Source organism: Mustela nigripes, chromosome 6 (assembly GCF_022355385.1).
Source record: "Mustela nigripes isolate SB6536 chromosome 6, MUSNIG.SB6536, whole genome shotgun sequence".
Taxonomy (NCBI): domain Eukaryota; kingdom Metazoa; phylum Chordata; class Mammalia; order Carnivora; family Mustelidae; genus Mustela; species Mustela nigripes.
In genome coordinates, this window is record NC_081562.1 from 13282359 (window position 1) to 13298470 (window position 16112).

A 16112-nucleotide genomic window follows, 5' to 3' on the forward strand; every position below is an offset into this window, starting at 1 on the left:
CCAGGTCTGGACTTGTCGGGAGATGTTCTGCCGAAGCAGCAAGGACTTGAAATTCCTCGGGAGGTCCCGCAGAGGAGGAAAGGCATGGCTGAAGAGTCAGGCTGTGCTTGAGAGGCTCGGGAAAGGCGGGAGGTATAATAGTACAAATAACGAAAAAACAAAGCTAACATCTAGAGAGGGTCTGTCTGCTGTAGGACCTGTACTGGAAGCTCAGGGAGGGCCATCCCTGTGCCCTGTTAGGAACTGGGGCAGCATCTTGCAAGAAAGGTTCACTTGAGAGACTCAGATGGCAGTGTGGAACTGATAGGATTCACCCGATCTTAACGTTACAGTCGGTGACCCTACTCTGTTGCCTGCCCATAAGATGAGTTTGGCTCTGAAGGGTTTTGGCCTTTAGTTTCCTTAGACTTTTTGTTTGTTTCTTTTGGAGATACTTAGATCTTTATTCCTCTTCGTGTGCTGTATTTCTAGACAACTCATACATCTTGAACGCCCATGAAAACTCGTTTGTAATGATGCTAATTAAAAGACAATCTCCAGGGGCGCCTGACTGGCTCAGTTGGTGAAGCATGCAACTCTTGACCTTGGGGTTGCCAGTTCAAGCCCCACACAGGCCGTGGAGCTGACTTTAAAAAAGTTTAAGAAACAAAACAAAAAAACCAAGGACAATCTCCAGTGTTGATCAGATCAACATTTGGAATGTGAGCTTCTGACTAGAGTCTCTCAAATGGTAGCTGGCCACCCCTGGAGGGTGTTTTCTCAGTGAGGATCCTACAGATTTTAAATCACTGCACCTTACATGCAAAGTGAAACTAACGTATTCTTCACCGTCCGCACTGAAGTATTTTGGATCATGTGCAACATACCAAGAAGACATGATAATTCAAGTTTTTAAATATTTTTTTAAAGATTTTACTTATTTATTTGACAGAGAGAGACCACAAGTAGGCAGAGAGAGAGGAGGAAGCAGGTTCCCTGCTGAGCAGAAAGCCAGATGCGGGGCTCAATCCCAGGACCCTGGGATCATGACCTGAGCCGAAGGCAAAGGCTTAACCCAATGAGCCACCCCGGTGCCCCAACCTGTAACTTTTATACCTTTTTTTGTACGTACAGTTTTATTTAGGTATTTATTCATGTATATACAGTGTATTATGTCGGACTGAAGGATACTTGTAATCACAATTTACTTTCAGCTGTGAATGTTGTTTTGTGGCTTTAATTGATCATGATAATCTTTCTGGCTCATGCAATGTTTTGCATAAATGTGAATTTCATTGGTTGAGACATATGGGAGAAGACAGATGGAGTAGTAGATGTTTTAGTAGGAGAAATTGACCAGCCTGGGCAAGGAATTGGGTGTTGGGTTCGAGGCAGGGGCATTTTAGCCATGAGTCTTTGCCCCATCTGTTCACCCAGGGGTCTCGTCTCCTTCTGACCAGGCAAAAGCAGGTTCCAGACTGATTTACTCAGGTCACCCATCAACATTTGCCCGTGTGTGGGAAGTAATTTCCAGCCCACCTCTGGTTTCTTCCTTCCTTCCTTCTTGTGTTGATTCCTGTATTAACTTCCTAGAGTAGCTTCTGATAAAAATTGAGATTTTTCTTTAAAATGTGTTTTTAGTGCACAGAGGTGTCATTTAAAAGTCAAATCCATGAAGGAATATTTTTTACCTGCTGGGTTTAATTTCAGACGCCAGTGTTATCATAAAATGCAAGCCACCCTAGACTCTGTTTTAAAACTTTGGGCGAATTATGCCAGTTGAAATTAACTTTTGCAGATGGAGCGAGGAAAAGAGGAAAATAAGTGTCTTAAAGAGTTTTTTTTTTAATGCTTTTAAATATTAACACCACTTGAGTTCAGCTCCATATAATATTCCTGCTTTCCCCTGAAATCCAAATTCACCAGTAGCTTTCCAGTTTTTGTTCTATTGAACAATTTTTTTTTTTTTTTAAGAGCAAACAGTGGCAATATATTTGACTCTGGGAAGAAAATAATCATAAGACTCAACATGAAGAATTTAGGTTAGGCCAGAAGGAAAATGACCCCTGGCAAAGGTTGTTAGACTCAGTTCCTTAGAGAGAGGAGAGCCTGAGGTGTCGCTGCCATAGGTGTGTTAGACCTTTGGCTAATGGGTCTTTCGAGGCCTTGGTTTCTCATCCATTAAATGGGGATGCAAACTGGTTCCTACCTCGTAGGTTATTACTGCTAGTTGTCTTTGCTACTATTATTATAGGTGACCTGCAAAACAGAACAAGCCGGGGTGCCTGGCTGGCTTAGTGGGTTAAGCCTCTGCCTTCGACTCAGGTCATGATCTCAGGGTCCTGGGATCGAGTCCCGCATCAGGCTCTCTGCTCAGTGGGGAACCTGCTTCCTCCTCTGCCTCTCTGCCTGCTTGTGGTCTCTCTCTGTCAAATAAATAAATACATTCTTTAAAAAACAAAAAAAGAACAAAACAAAACAAAATGCACAAAGGGCCATTTTAACATGGTGGTGTCTTCTAAAGGAGATTCCCGTAGGGATGCTTCAGGCTGAGATCCCCCATTGCATGATGATCTGTTTTCTGGAAAAGCCTGAGCAGGGCTGCTCTACCCTCCGTCTTAGGAGGAGGTGGGGCTCACCCTGCCACGCGCCCCATCGGTCTTTGCTGGGCACTTACTCAAGGGCTCTCTCACTTAAGGCCCTCTGACAGAGAGTGCATTGCTTTTGAGAAACAAAAGGAGGCTTGCCCAGCGAGAGGGGGCTTGCCACTGTCACAGCTAGTCGCGTGTGGGACTGGATTTGAATCCAGATGCAACTGCATAGCCTCCTGTCCCCTATTCCTCCTGCGAGATGGGCCTGTGTTGGGGTGATCCTCACCCACGACCATCGTTGGTGACTCACAGATTGTGTGAGGGGTTCTCTGCCTGAGCTCCAGAATAACAAACTTGTCAAGGGGGGGGGGGGGGGGAGACTTTTCTCCAATCAACATGCTTTGTTTAAAGCAATTTTGCTTGTTTGGTTTCCCTTGCGAGTCCACGCCCTCCAGCCCTGGGGTCATTCATCTGTTTCAATGGAGGGCCATTCAGAAAATTATTTCAGAGTGGGTGCAGAATCCCATCTGGCCTTGACAGTTGAGATGGCTCCGTTAGGTGTTCATTGCCCGCAACTTGCTGAACAGACTCCTGAAGCTTGGAAGAGCAGCCTTGGGTTAGGATCTGATCCCCCTGATTCGTTCAGCAGTTACCACCCAGCCTGCAGGTGACAGACGTATGCCCAGTCTTGGGGAGTGCACGGTGAGTAGACAAGGTCTGTCTCCCGGAAACCCCCCAGGCTGGTGGGAAAGGCAGACGGTTCAACCAGACCATCGTCCCACGGGATTCAAGGGTTATGGCAGAGGGAAGGACATACTATGGGAACACCCAGAGGGACACCCAAACCAGCAATTTCACAGACAGCCGTCCTCTGGGGGTGGGAAGCCGTGTGTAGCTGCCCCAGGGGTGGGTTCTGCTCCTTTTGGGAAGCTAATGGGGACTCCTTGCTCTGCCAGCAGCCAGTGTGACTTCAAAGAGAGGAGCTAGGTGGAAATGAAATTGTGTGGTCTGTTGGTTTTTAAATTCCTTTATAAGGCACATGGCTGCCGGTCAGATCCCTGGGTGGAGGATTCTGGGCCTTTGCCGCAGGTGTGTTGACCTTCTCCCTCTTCCTTGGACATGTCTCAGCGTCTTCTGCATGGCCCGAGGACTGGCTCTCTGCAGGCTGGGGACAGGTTATCTGTTCCTCTCCCGTCTTCTGCGTGTTTTAATCATTCTTGTGCTTTTCGGAACATCTTCCTCCACATTCAAGGTGGAAGCTGTTAAGAGTCCCCGAGGAGCGTTTTTAGGTTATCGGCTAGGATCAGGATGTCGTTTCCTGCATGTGACCTTGCGGCCAAGCCAGCCTCCAGACTCCTCTCCTCTGAGTGCGCTGGGCAGGCAGCCCCAGGTGCCTTCCGCCGCCCCTCCGTGTCTCGAACTCTGGAACCCTTCTGCCCTCTTGACCGCCTGGGGATCGGTCAGCAGCTTCCTTTGCCTTCCCGCAGAGTTCCGTGCAATTCTCTGTCCTCAGCATTTCTGGAGTTCCCGTGGATGTTTTACGTTGGTCTCTCTTGGTAGACTATGTTCTTTGACGCTAACCGGCATTCCTGTCGCTTTTGAAAACACAGCACCCGGTTAGCGCTTAGTACATACAAGGCGCTAACTAAATGCATTTTTAGTAAGTGTGTGTGTTCAGACTTCAGACGAATCTGGGCTCAAAATACTTGTGTGTGTGTGTGTGTGTGTGTGTGTGTGCATGTGTGCGTGCGCGCAAGAGAGAGAGGGAAGGGGGGCAGGGAGAGATGTCATAGTGGTCATCATCCTTTATTTACTAAGGAGCTGTCGTGGTTCGGGTAGATGTAAGACTGCGGCATCGTCTCTTAGTCTAGAAGGTCAGCAGGAAGTCGCCAAGGAGCCAGATACTTTCAGGATCTCTGGGATGCCTCTCCCTTGCAATTTTCGTCCTTTTACGGTGCCCGGAGCTCAGCTCTTCCTCTTTGCTCTTCCTTTCAGAAAGTATTATGAGGGAGGCCGAGGACCCCGTGCTCCGGGCAGAGAAGCGGCGCTGGGATTAGGGGTTGCCACTTCTGAGAGGATGCTGGGAATCTGCAGAGGGAGACGGAAATTCCTGGCTGCCTCCCTGACTGTTCTCTGCATCCCGGCCATCACCTGGCTTTACCTGTTCGCCGGGAGCTTGGAAGGTAAGAAGGCGGCTTCCGCACAGGGTGGGACTGGGAGGGAAGACAGAGGAAACGGGCCGTCCCGGAGGCCTCGGAAAGCCCCTCCGGGTCATGTGATCTCAGCTTGTCATCCTCAGAGCAGGAGGAGATGGGTGCCCTCTTGCACGTGGGTGCAGGCTGAGACTTGCTAGGTTTGCATGGGTGGTGGCGGCTGTCGGTAGGGAGGCGAACAGAATGCAAACGAAGGCAAAATGAGGCGCACCTGTGTCCAGGGGCATGGTGGGAGGGACCCCCGGGTCAGAGACCGGCTCTGCACGTCGATCCTCGTGCCGATGAGGGGCGGGAGGTTGGGGCCCCAGAAGGATTACTCCACTGTTCATGGAAACAAGATGTTTTGTTCATTCTGAGGTTTGTGCCTTTATTCACACATTGAACCTTTTGTTGTCACCATTGCTACGGCTCGTGTTGAACCCCTCTGCTGGGCCAGGAGTGGGGAAGGCAGTGGTCCAGATCTGGTTGGGCACGGTGCCCTAGAGGCAGCAGACGGGTTAGCCCGGGGCCTCCACTTGTAGGGCACCACGGGAGATGGTTGCGGGAGCCGGGCAGGTGCGAGAGATGCACAGCTACACCGACGGGCTGCTTTGGAAGAGCTGCCCTCCCCAAACAAAAAGAAATGAACGCCAGTCCCCGTCACTGTGCAGAAACCAGCAGAGGAGACCGGACTAGCCCTTCCTCCAGCCAGCAGTTTCCTGGGCCGTGTGCTCTTCCACGGATCGGAGATGGTTTTCTGAGCTTCAGGGAGGGAAGGGTTGACAGTGTTGAGAAGGACACTGTCTTTTTATCTGCCTCCACAAGTGAGGTTAAAAAGAAAAAAAAAAAAAATCCCCAGTGAAGATTTATCTCAAGGAAGCCACTGCTGTGTTTTATTTTTCTCCAAAGATTTTACTGATTCCTTTTTAGAGAGAAAGAGAATGAGGAGAGAGGCAGAGGGGGAGGGGAGGGATAAGCAGACTCCATCTGAGCACAGAATCCCACGTGGGGCTCAGCCCCACAGCTCCGAGACCACGATCTGAGTGGAAATCGAGAGTCGGACACTCATCCCCCCCCATCCCCTTTTTTTTCAAACATTTTCATTTTTTAGAGAGGGAGAGAGAGTGTCACTACTGGATTTTTCAGCATTTTTATTGACAGCTCAGGCCAACCTTTTAAGTAGGAGTTCCACTTCCCTTTCTGAGGTTTGCTCAGCTGCATAGGATGGAGGTGGCACTGGGTGCCTACAGAGCAGGCAAGGGCCTATTATTCCCTGTCCCATGCCTCCCCAGAGTAGAGGAGTTTCCAGCTGATCCACTAAATGGGGTAAATGATGCTGTGGCAGTGGGTGAGTAAGTTTTGGCAAAGAGATCGGAGGGAGGAAGGTGAGTTGCTCTTGATACTAGAAGGGGCCGTAGGAAGCCTTATGCCAGGAATGATGGAAGAGCCTTGGAAAAGAAGGTTGAGGGCACCCGGTGCCGGTCCAGGACTGGTACCGGGAAACACTGACTTTGCCAGTACAACTGGACAGGTACTGATCCTAATAGTATAAGAGTAATAACAACAGTAGCGAGGATGATCATGTGTCAGGCATTGCTGCAGGCCAGGTTTAGTTGCAAGGATTTTGCATGCATTGACTCTTTCTCAATGGTAATCCCTTGTAGTTGGCACAGAAGAGGATGGGGAGGCAGAAGTCCTGCAGTGATCTGTCCAAGGCCCCAGACCCAGTCAGGATGGATCTGGGTTATTGGACTCGAGATCTGGAGTTTCTAACTACAATGCCATGTTGTAGATGGGGACTTCAGTGAGGTAGCAGGCTTTGGCGAGAGTTTGACGAGGTGTCACATGACCTTTCTGGGAGGCTGTGAGCAGAATTTTGATTTACGCTCATTGATGGATACCCAGCTCCAAATGAGTTTGGCAACAAGGGAACCTGGGAACTGATGAAACCACTAAGTTCAAAGGTTGGATAGGCTTCAGGAAGGGTTGGATCTAGGGGCTCCAATTATATTTTTGTAGCTCAGTCTCCCTCCTTCCCTTTGCTCTACTTTTCTCTGCCGTGGTTTCTTTCAGGCAGTTTTATCTACACAGAGGAAGCTGTAGGTTACAGCCAACCCTCACAAGTGCCTGTAGAAAGAGTTCCTTCTCCCCCTAATTGTGCAATATTTCCTCAGATTGGATTATACCTGGTCACATGTAGTCTAGAGACTATTCACTGCCGTTGGGGGAGGCTGTGAGCCCTGTGCTATTTTTGGTCCTAGGGTAGAGAAGGTCCCTAAAACATGTGGAATCAGAATGGGGGATGGGTGGCCCCCAAAGGTAAGTGGTGGAGTTTCCAAAAAAAGAGACTGGGAATTGATCTGTGGCATGGAGAATTCATAGATAACCAACTGTGCTTAGCGATAGGTTGATACCAGCTAGAAGTCTGCTTTCCACCATCATGCTATCTGGGCCAGCTCTGCTGGATGGAGTGACCGTGATCCTTGACTTTGAATGATTTTATTAGACAGGCAGATAGATGACGGGAACTGGGGAGGATCGAGGCAATCATACTCTAAGGTGACCTGCACAGACCGGGTGTAGGTGCCCTATTTATCAACATGATGCTTAATCATAAATCCTCCCCTTGGGACCGAATCACAAAAGACATTAAACAGGGGCTAGATGATGTGAGAACATTAACAGGTGTTCTGGCTAGAATGACAAAGGTGACCGTTGTCTTTTACAGGGTATCCGTTAGTCCGTAGCCGGACCGCAGCATTTGCTTCTGGATGCCACACTTTGAGAATAGTTGAGACAAGTCAGCACATTTAGGAGAACCTAGGTGAAGGGCAGTGCCCATTCAGACCTTGTTACGTACGAAATAGTGGAAGGAATTGAGGCTGTTTACCGTGGAGAAGCAGAAGCTGCCACTGTACATGGTCAGCTTCAGCACGTGGTCACGGGGCTGTCACCTGAAAGAGATGGCTCCCAGATCTAGGGAGGACATGACAGGGAGCCAGCTCTCAAGGTCATCGTAGTAAAGGATCACTCTGTCCAGGGCTGGAATGAGCCCCCCTGAGAGGTAGGGGAACACCTAACATGAGAGGTGTGTACGCAGAAATACAGGGTGGTGGTGCGGGCCGTGGGGGGCGCTCAGCGTCAGGATGACCTGCCCGACCCAGAGTCCGGAGACTCCAGAAAAGGCCGAGTCGTCACTGGGAGACAAAAGGTAGCTCGTCGCAGTTGCCAGCAGACATCCGTGCATTTCCAAAAGAGCCCGTGGAGACAGTCTTTTCTCTGTAGTTAAACATAACAACTTCGCAAACCGTTTATTGACACCCTTGAGTTTTCTGTTTCAAGGCAGGTGGAGCCATAAATCAGGGGCAGAGTCGCTGCCTGCATTCGTGGAGATGCTATTTATACTTTATGTGAGTTTATTTATTTTTCAACCCTGTTTAATTTCAGGGGATTGCTCGGAGATGCGGATGCCCTCAGCATCATGTTTGGAAGTTAGATTACCTGCAGCAGCAAGAGACATTGAGATTGCGGGGGTGGCGTGGGGGAGGGTCACAGGCCCCCAGATCAGCTGAGCCACAGTAGCTGGGTGACTTGGGGTACGGTCACCACTCTTGCTAGGCCTTCATCTCCTGCTGCATGAAATGACATAAAACTGAAAGTCATCTGAGGGGGCTGTTAGGACACTGACTAGAACTTTTCTGTGCTAAACATGTGATATGAATGATTTGGAAATGACCAGAATCTTCCCCAGTTAATGGGAAATATATCCAGAAGAGGGAATGGGCTTCCTGGGATTTTCTCCTGAGTGTGGAATCAGGGTCAGTGCAAAGAAATTACGGGGAAGCAGGCATTGTCTTAATATGAGAAGGAACTCCTGTTGCGAGAAGTAGACTTCCCAGGCCTTAGAGTTACACTCTGGGACAGTGAGGAGATGTCCCTGCTCAGAGCTGTTTGTCGGAGGCCAAGTGACTGTCGGTTATGGATAATGCACAGGGGGATGTTTCTGCTGGTATTCAACCCCCAGGTTCCTTCATTTCTTCTCCAATCCACCCTTCCTCCTGTAGCATCTCGGTGACCCTTCCTGGCTGCCCATCCTTCGTGCTCAAAGCGGTGAGTCTTTGCTTCAACCCTTGGGTCTCAGCTGAGCACGCCAGCCCCTCACCCTTAAAGATGTTGGCTTCCTGGGCCACATGTGTCCAAACTCCTTGTACTGTCTTTTCCCACCTGCTTTACTTTACTTTTCGTGTGTGTGTGTGTGTGTGTGTGTGTGTGTTTCTGATCACATGTCTTCACAAGTGAGTACAGTGTCAGGAAGGAAGGGAGAGGTGCTCTTCTGTTCAGGCTTTCATCTCTAGAGGAGCCAGGAGAACTGTTTGTTGAATGAGTGAATGAGCGAAAAAGGCCCTCTTCTGGCTTAGAGGACTGAAGACTCTCCCCGTCGCCTCCGGGATTCCCTCCAGACTCCTGATCCTGGCTCGGGGTCTTTCACAGGCATTTTCCCTTAGCTTCTAATTTGTCTTCACCCAGGTGAGCGCCTCATCGAACGCCCTGAGAAAACTTTTGTTTTCTTGCTTCTTAATGTTGGCTCTTTGCTCCTGTTGCCGAGTGTGCAATTCTCTTTTTTCCCACCGCCCTTCCTGCCAGCTGGCGTCTTCAATGCCCGTGTTCAATGTCATTTTCTCCTAATGTCTGGTCCTGTGTGGGGAGCGTCTCTGATCGCATTCATCAAGGGGTAGTTTGCTTGTTTGGTGTCTTTCTAGCCGCTCGCTTTTGAGTTTGGGGACTGTTTCGCTCATCTTCACATTGTCAGAGTCTGGGCATCACTCTCAGTGGGTCCTCAGTGTGAATGTCGACTGGGAGGGAGTCTGGACATTGAAGGGACACAGGAGTCACTGCTGGGGCTCTGAGCATCTGTGATTTCGAGAGCCCAGAATCTGGTTCCAGGAGCCTCCCCTTCCTTCTGGATGTGATACTCATTCTTGGACTTGAGGAAATAACTGCTTAAACATACGCCTGTTTGAATTTAGATCGTGCTGATTACTATCTACCAGAGTGTCCTTTTCTCCTGGGTATGTGACTTTCTTTTGCTGGGTGTGGTTCTTTCTCCTCGGGGCATCACAGATGTGGAGTTTGGCTGTTATTGCATTACCAGCATGTGGAGAAATCGTGCTTTTCCACCATTGAGAAGATGGTTCACATGCTGCCCTCCAAGGATTTATAGCCAGCCCCATGCAGAGATTCGTCCCAGAAGCTCTCTGTGGTCAGGGTTGCCCACCAGCAGAGGGTGCAGGTGTTATTATTATTATTATTTTAAGATTTTATTTATTTATCTGACAGACCAAGAGCACAAGTAAGCAGAGAGGCAGGCAGAGGACGGGGGAAGCAGGCTCCCTGCTGACCAAAGAGCCTGATGCAGGGCTCGATCCCAGGATCCTGGGATCATGACCTGAGCCAAAGGCAGAGGCTTTAACCCACTGAGCCACCCAGGCGCTCCATGTGCAGGTGTTATTTGAAAGGAAACGTTCTTCTGAGGATGCAAAGTCCTGAACATTTAAAACCCGTGTCATGAATGGACACAGGATATTAATTTCTGGACGGATTTCAGTCCACACCCACATTCTAGGTCACTGTTCAGCCTGTCCTTATCGCCGCAGAGTCCTCCTGAAATGAATGGTTTGAGAGTCGTCTTGATAAATTTGAAAAAAAAGAAATGGGGTCCTGACATTGGACTGTTTTGAAGAGTTGCAGTGAGAACCAAGGAGTTGTAAGTTAAACATTTTCTTTGCTTTATCGCTGTGGGGGATCATGGGGCTCATGAACCGTGGATCAGGAGAGGGGGTGGGCCGGGGAGGCTTTTCTCCAAGCAGAGCTTGTTCAGACACGACTGATTCCCTAGCCTCACGCCTGCATCCCTTGGCCCAGAGCCTGCCGGGTGCCGGTGAGCTCAGAGTGTGCGGGAGCTAGTGAATAATTTGCTCAAGGTTTCCGTATCCCCTGAGGCTAGGCTCTGTGGCAGCCGTGATGGCAGCCAAGCCATCCTGCCTTCCTGCCAATGGCCCTACCAGATCCCTTAATAAGGGTATTACGGGGTCTGAGAACAAAGGGTGCTGAATGCAAAATGAAACGGGAAGTGTATTATACAAGTTGTATTTAATGTGTCAGAAATGAAGGGCTTTCCTGGCCAATGCTAATGAGCTGTTCGTAAGCTCCATCGGAAGCCTGCAAAGCAGGGTGGGGGCGAGGCAGCGGTGAGGAGAGACCCGAGGCACAGGTGCAGGGGGCTGCGCGCATCTCTGCTCCCTACCTGGGGCTCGGAAGCGTCTCTTTTAGCTTTCAGACTCTGAGGGTAGTTGAAACCTGTCACAGTTGTATCCAGGTGTGAGGTGGTTGCTAAGGTGACCTTGGCTTTTGCACCAGGCTTTGATCCTGTAGCATCACCGGCGGTCCTGCTGGAGTAGAGCAAACGGCCCTGACAGCACGTGGTCATTTGGCTGCGCCTCCTGGAGGAGCTCGTGGCTAGAACCTTGTACCAGGTGTTAGGAAACCCGGTGTCTGCTTGGGACCACCTTGTATGCCTTTCCTGTGGCTGCGGTTACAAAGTCCCACACGTTCAGTGCGGAAAGGACCACAGATTTATTGTCACGGTTCTGGAGGTCAGAAATCGACAGTCAGGTCTCATTAGGGTAAAGCCAAATGCTGGCAGGGCTGGCTCCTCCTGGAGGCCCTGGCGGGTATCCATCTCCTGGCCATTCTCAAGGGCAGAAGTGGAGTTCCTTCAGATTCCTCTTGCTGACTCTGAGCTCTGCTGCTGGAAATTGTCCCATCTCCTTCTGTGACTGTCGTCTTCTTAAAAGGAACCCTGGGAGTCTGTTGGGCCCAGTTGGAGGGTCCAGAGTCATCATCATTCCATTTTAGGATGGAATGCAATGCGAAGTTCCTTCTGCCAGGGAAGGTGACAGATGCACGGGCTGTGGGGATTAGGACGTGACCCACTAGGGGGTCATTTGGCCTGTCCTCCACATTGCCTGGTCCTATTCTCCGCATCCCCTCCCTTGGGTTATTCTTTAGAGACAAAACAAAGAGGTGTTCTATCATCTCTTCTATGGGTGTCTTATCCTGCTCTAGGAGTTTCAGGTTCCATAATTTTAATACATAGAAACATCCAGCAGGACTTACTGTGCACGAAAAAGACATTGAATTCAGATGCGCGTGTTCAAACAATTTTAAACCATAATATTTTGTCTGTCACAGATGTTTAATCAATAATGATTGGTTAAGGTTTTCTGAAAAGGACAGGAACTTCTGCTGTTTGGGGGTGCTGGGCCTCAAGTGATTTTACTTTTTATCTCAAATGGCAATTTAACCAACGAAAGGGGTATTTCATTCAGAGAGACCTGTTGATGGTCTGTTAAGTATAGTATTTGTATAACACCTCTGGAATACGATTTGGTGTTAGCACCGAAACCGGAATATACGCCATGACCCATCAGTTCTGTCCCTAGCCATATACCAGAGAGAGAATCTATGTATGTTTGCATTAAAAGCATGTACAAGGGTGTTCACATCAGCATTATTTCTAATAGTGCTAAAGAGGGAAATAGTGAAATGTACAGCCATAGTACAATAAGCACGGAAATAGTGGCAGGTTTCTATAACGAAGTACTACGGAGCGGTGAAAATGAGTATTCTCACAGATGGCACTGAGCAAAAACAGTCGCAGAGGAGCACATGTGCTGGTGGATTCCAATTCCGCAAATACAAACCAGACGAATGTTGATCTTGGGATAGAGACTGGGACCAGGACCGAAGGAAGACTTTGGGACACTGGCAATTAACTTTTTTTTTTTTTTAATATTTCATATATTTATTTGACAGACAGAGATCACGTAGGCAGAGAGGCAGGCAGAGAGAGAGGAGAAAGCAGGCTCCGCGCTGAGCCAAGAGCCTGATGCGGGGTTTGATCCCAGGACCCTGAGATCATGACCTGAGCCGAAGGCAGAGGCATTAACCCACTGAGCCACCCAGGCGCCCAGCAATTAACTTTTTAACCTGTGATTCTATAGGTAGGCTTGCTAGGTGAGCATTCCTCAAATTTTTCATTTGTAATTCACTTTTCCACGTATATTATTTTATTTAAAAACAACGGCACAACCCCTGATAGCTAACTGAATGGGAAGAGATTTTTGTGGGGTTTGCATTCTTTTCAGATGAGAAGAATTTTATTAGCCTTTGGGATTTATGAATCTATGTCATTGTTTAACTTTGAAATTCAAATACTTTCTAAGCATGACACTTTTCTTGGGGGATCTGTACTTGACAATTCTCTTTAACCACAGTTCCTTTTTTCCCCTCCTGATTGACCTCACATCTGGATACACAAGGCCCCGGTGGGGGTCGGATCACAGCACTGATGAGAGATCTGAAATTTGCTCATAAAACTCTAATTCTGAAAGAGTGTGCTCATCACTTTGAGACAGGAGTAGTGTTCCCACCAGAATGCTGGCAATGACATGTTCCAATTAATATGGAAGTGATAGTATTTCTTAATATGGATACCATACCACGTTGGATCAAAGTTTCTATCTGCATTCGTCACCCAACCTGCATCACTCTAAAACCCTTTTGCCTGAAAAAGATGATATTTATTATTATATTATTATATATAATATATTATATATTATTCCGTGAAGACACGGAAGGGCTATGTACTATTTAAACTATAGCCACCGTGGAAGGGAGAGCAGTTGCTAGCTCCTGGTTAGTCGGACACTGGCTGCGTCTGGCCCACAGTTGTGTTGGGCTTGGCCGATGCCTTGCTTTTACCATTTTCAGCCCGATTATTGAGCATTAACACTTGGGAGGTTGCATGTAAAAATCGAGCTTTCTGGCTCTCCTTAATATCATAGAAAGTTCTAGCAACGCGGACCCTCCCTGCATCCTGGTGGCCGTGGGCTGGAGCGGAGTCCTAGCGAGCGGTCCCTTTGCGCAGTGCGTGAACGCTGTAGTGTGTCACAGTGACATCCTTCCTGGTTGGTCCCCGAGTCACTCTGTGCGCCGCTTTACTCCGAGCCGGACTGAGAAGAAAGAGCTCCTGGTCGTTCCTTGTGACTCGTTAACCCTGGCTGGCTCTGTTAGACTTGGCGTTTGGACTTCTGGCTTCCTCTGTGCCATGTTCCGGGTCGGGGATGGGACCTGCAGGCTCACCCGCCTCCCTCCAAACAGCTTCCCGCGTCTCCCGTTGGACGAGGAGGCCGAGGCTCAGGGTGTTGTGCTCCTTGGCCGGGGTGAGCCGGCTGGTAACTCGGGGAGTTGGCATTCGAATCCGGGTCTGGCCTGAAAAGGCCCCACGTGCTGCTCACTCTCCGCGACTTGCAGACACAGAAACATCTAGCAGAGGAGATTTTAAAGTCCGCACGCTCAGGTTCTTGACCTGGACAAGACAAAACCCCATCTTGGTCGAGAAGGCAGGCCATGTTCCGTGGCTGGCGGGATTATTCTAAGCCAATATAAGCAGAGAATGCGATTAGTCCTTTGGTGCCGTTTGCATTTTGCCTCTGCCTTAGACTCCTACAATTAAGAGCGGGAATGAATTTTAGAATTCTTCTTGGCAGCCCCACAACCAAAGCCCGTAAAACCTTCGGAAACCACTTGAGGTTTCCAGGGCAGGGTCTGATGGGGGAGGCGGTGAACGTGTCCCCGTGGGTCGAGCGGCACTATTTAAATCTGACTGACAGTGGACCTGGTGCTTTGCACCAGTGCAGGTCGCTTCCTCCCCCCAAGGCAAGGGGGGCATGACTGTAGCTCCAGTGTTTGTCGTGAAGGCTGAGCAAAGTCCCTGTTACAGCGATGGTGTGTCCCTTTTCTTCCTCTTCTGTTTTCCTGGAGTGTTGGAAGGCCATCCTGGGACAGATGCAAAAGATCACCCACCTGGTCCAGACAAGGCCCACGGAGGCCACTGAAGTCTAGAGAAGTGGCCGCGCTACACTTCCAGCCTCTGTGGATGGTGCGGTTGGAACCATCAGCCGCTCAGACGGTCTGTATCACGACGTGACTCAGTCCTTCTTACTCACCTCTTTGTTTCCCTTCTCGCAGAGACCACGGATGAAGGTCACGTTCTGTCCATCCGCACTCCCTGTGGGTCCTGGAAAGCGGGGGGAGGGGGCGGGGACACTGAGACCTGTACCTGTGGTCGTCGGTGCACCTGCAGCTGCTTGGCGACCCCAGCACCGTGTTTGGGGAAGGGAAGCTTCTGCACGCGGATGGCCTGTCGTGAGAGCATTTGATGAGGAGCAGGGAGGAAAGGACCATCTTCTGAGGCCATGGTAAAGTCCCTCTGGAACAAGGTGGGTCTTCAGGGCTGTAGCTGAGCCCGCATCCTGCCGCTTATTTCCAGACCTGCCTTTAAACACTTGTCCTCAGCCAAGAAGCTTAACCTCTCTGAGCCCAAATTGCCACCTCTAACATTGGGGGTTTTCGTGCAGGTGAGAAGGAGTTCGTTGTGCCTAATGCAGAGTCGATTCAGAGTCCCTTCATGTTTGGCATGTTTTTATATGCCAACTGTGCTCTCTGAAGCAAAAAGAAAAAAAAAAAATCACTTACGGACTCACTGGAGTTGAATGTTGGCGACCTTGCCGCTCCGGAACCCCGAGTCATCAGGATCCTCCTTCTCTTTCCAGGGTGGGCCCCTTCGGTGATAGGTATTTGTCATTTTTGCTCCAGCAGAGGGCACTCTGTGTTCCAGCTCCTGCCTCCCGGGAATTCTCTTGCAGGAGCAGGTGCAGAGAGTTGAAGCTTGCAGTGGGGTCAGAGGCAGGACGGCTCTCCAGGGCTCACTAGGGAGCCAGCATGGTACTGCTGAGTGGAAGCTTTCTCCCCCGCGTTTAACTGATCCTCCCACGGCTCCGTTAGGAAAGGCGGTGTTGGGCGCCTGGGTGGCTCAGTGGTTAAGCCGCTGCCTTCGGCTCAGGTCATGATCTCAGGGTCCTGGGATCGAGTCCCACATCGGGGTCTCTGCTCGGCAGGGAGCCTGCTTCCCTCTCTCTCTCTCTCTGCCTGCCTCTCCGTCTACTTGTGATTTCTCACTGTCAAAAAAATAAATAAAATCTTAAAAAAAAAAAAAAAAAAAAGGAAAGGCGGTGTTCCCCGAGATGGGCCACCGAGCTTCAGAGCCATTGGTGGGTCATCCAAGAACTTTGAGTCATTCATTCATTCAACAGACACAGGCACTGCTCTGGGACACTGGGGATCAGGCTTTCTATCCCAGGAGCCTGTCCTCCTCTTGTGTCCTGGAGTTCCCTCTCTGGTGGTGGGGGGAGAGATGGTTCACGGATAGCTTCCTGCCCTGCTGAGT

At 49.7% G+C, this 16112-nt stretch overlaps 1 protein-coding gene across 6 annotated transcripts in view; it reads left to right on the forward strand.

Annotated features, from left to right (window-relative positions):
* The window catches only part of LARGE1 (LARGE xylosyl- and glucuronyltransferase 1), a 524421-nt gene that overhangs the window by 132871 nt on the left and 375438 nt on the right, over positions 1 to 16112 (forward strand). For all 6 annotated transcript variants that reach the window (XM_059402154.1, XM_059402152.1, XM_059402156.1 and 3 more), the window contains exon 2: positions 4566 to 4753. In XM_059402154.1, coding sequence (XP_059258137.1) covers positions 4648 to 4753 — 106 coding nt within the window. In that variant the 5' untranslated portion in view covers positions 4566 to 4647. The remainder of the gene's footprint in view (positions 1 to 4565; positions 4754 to 16112) is intronic.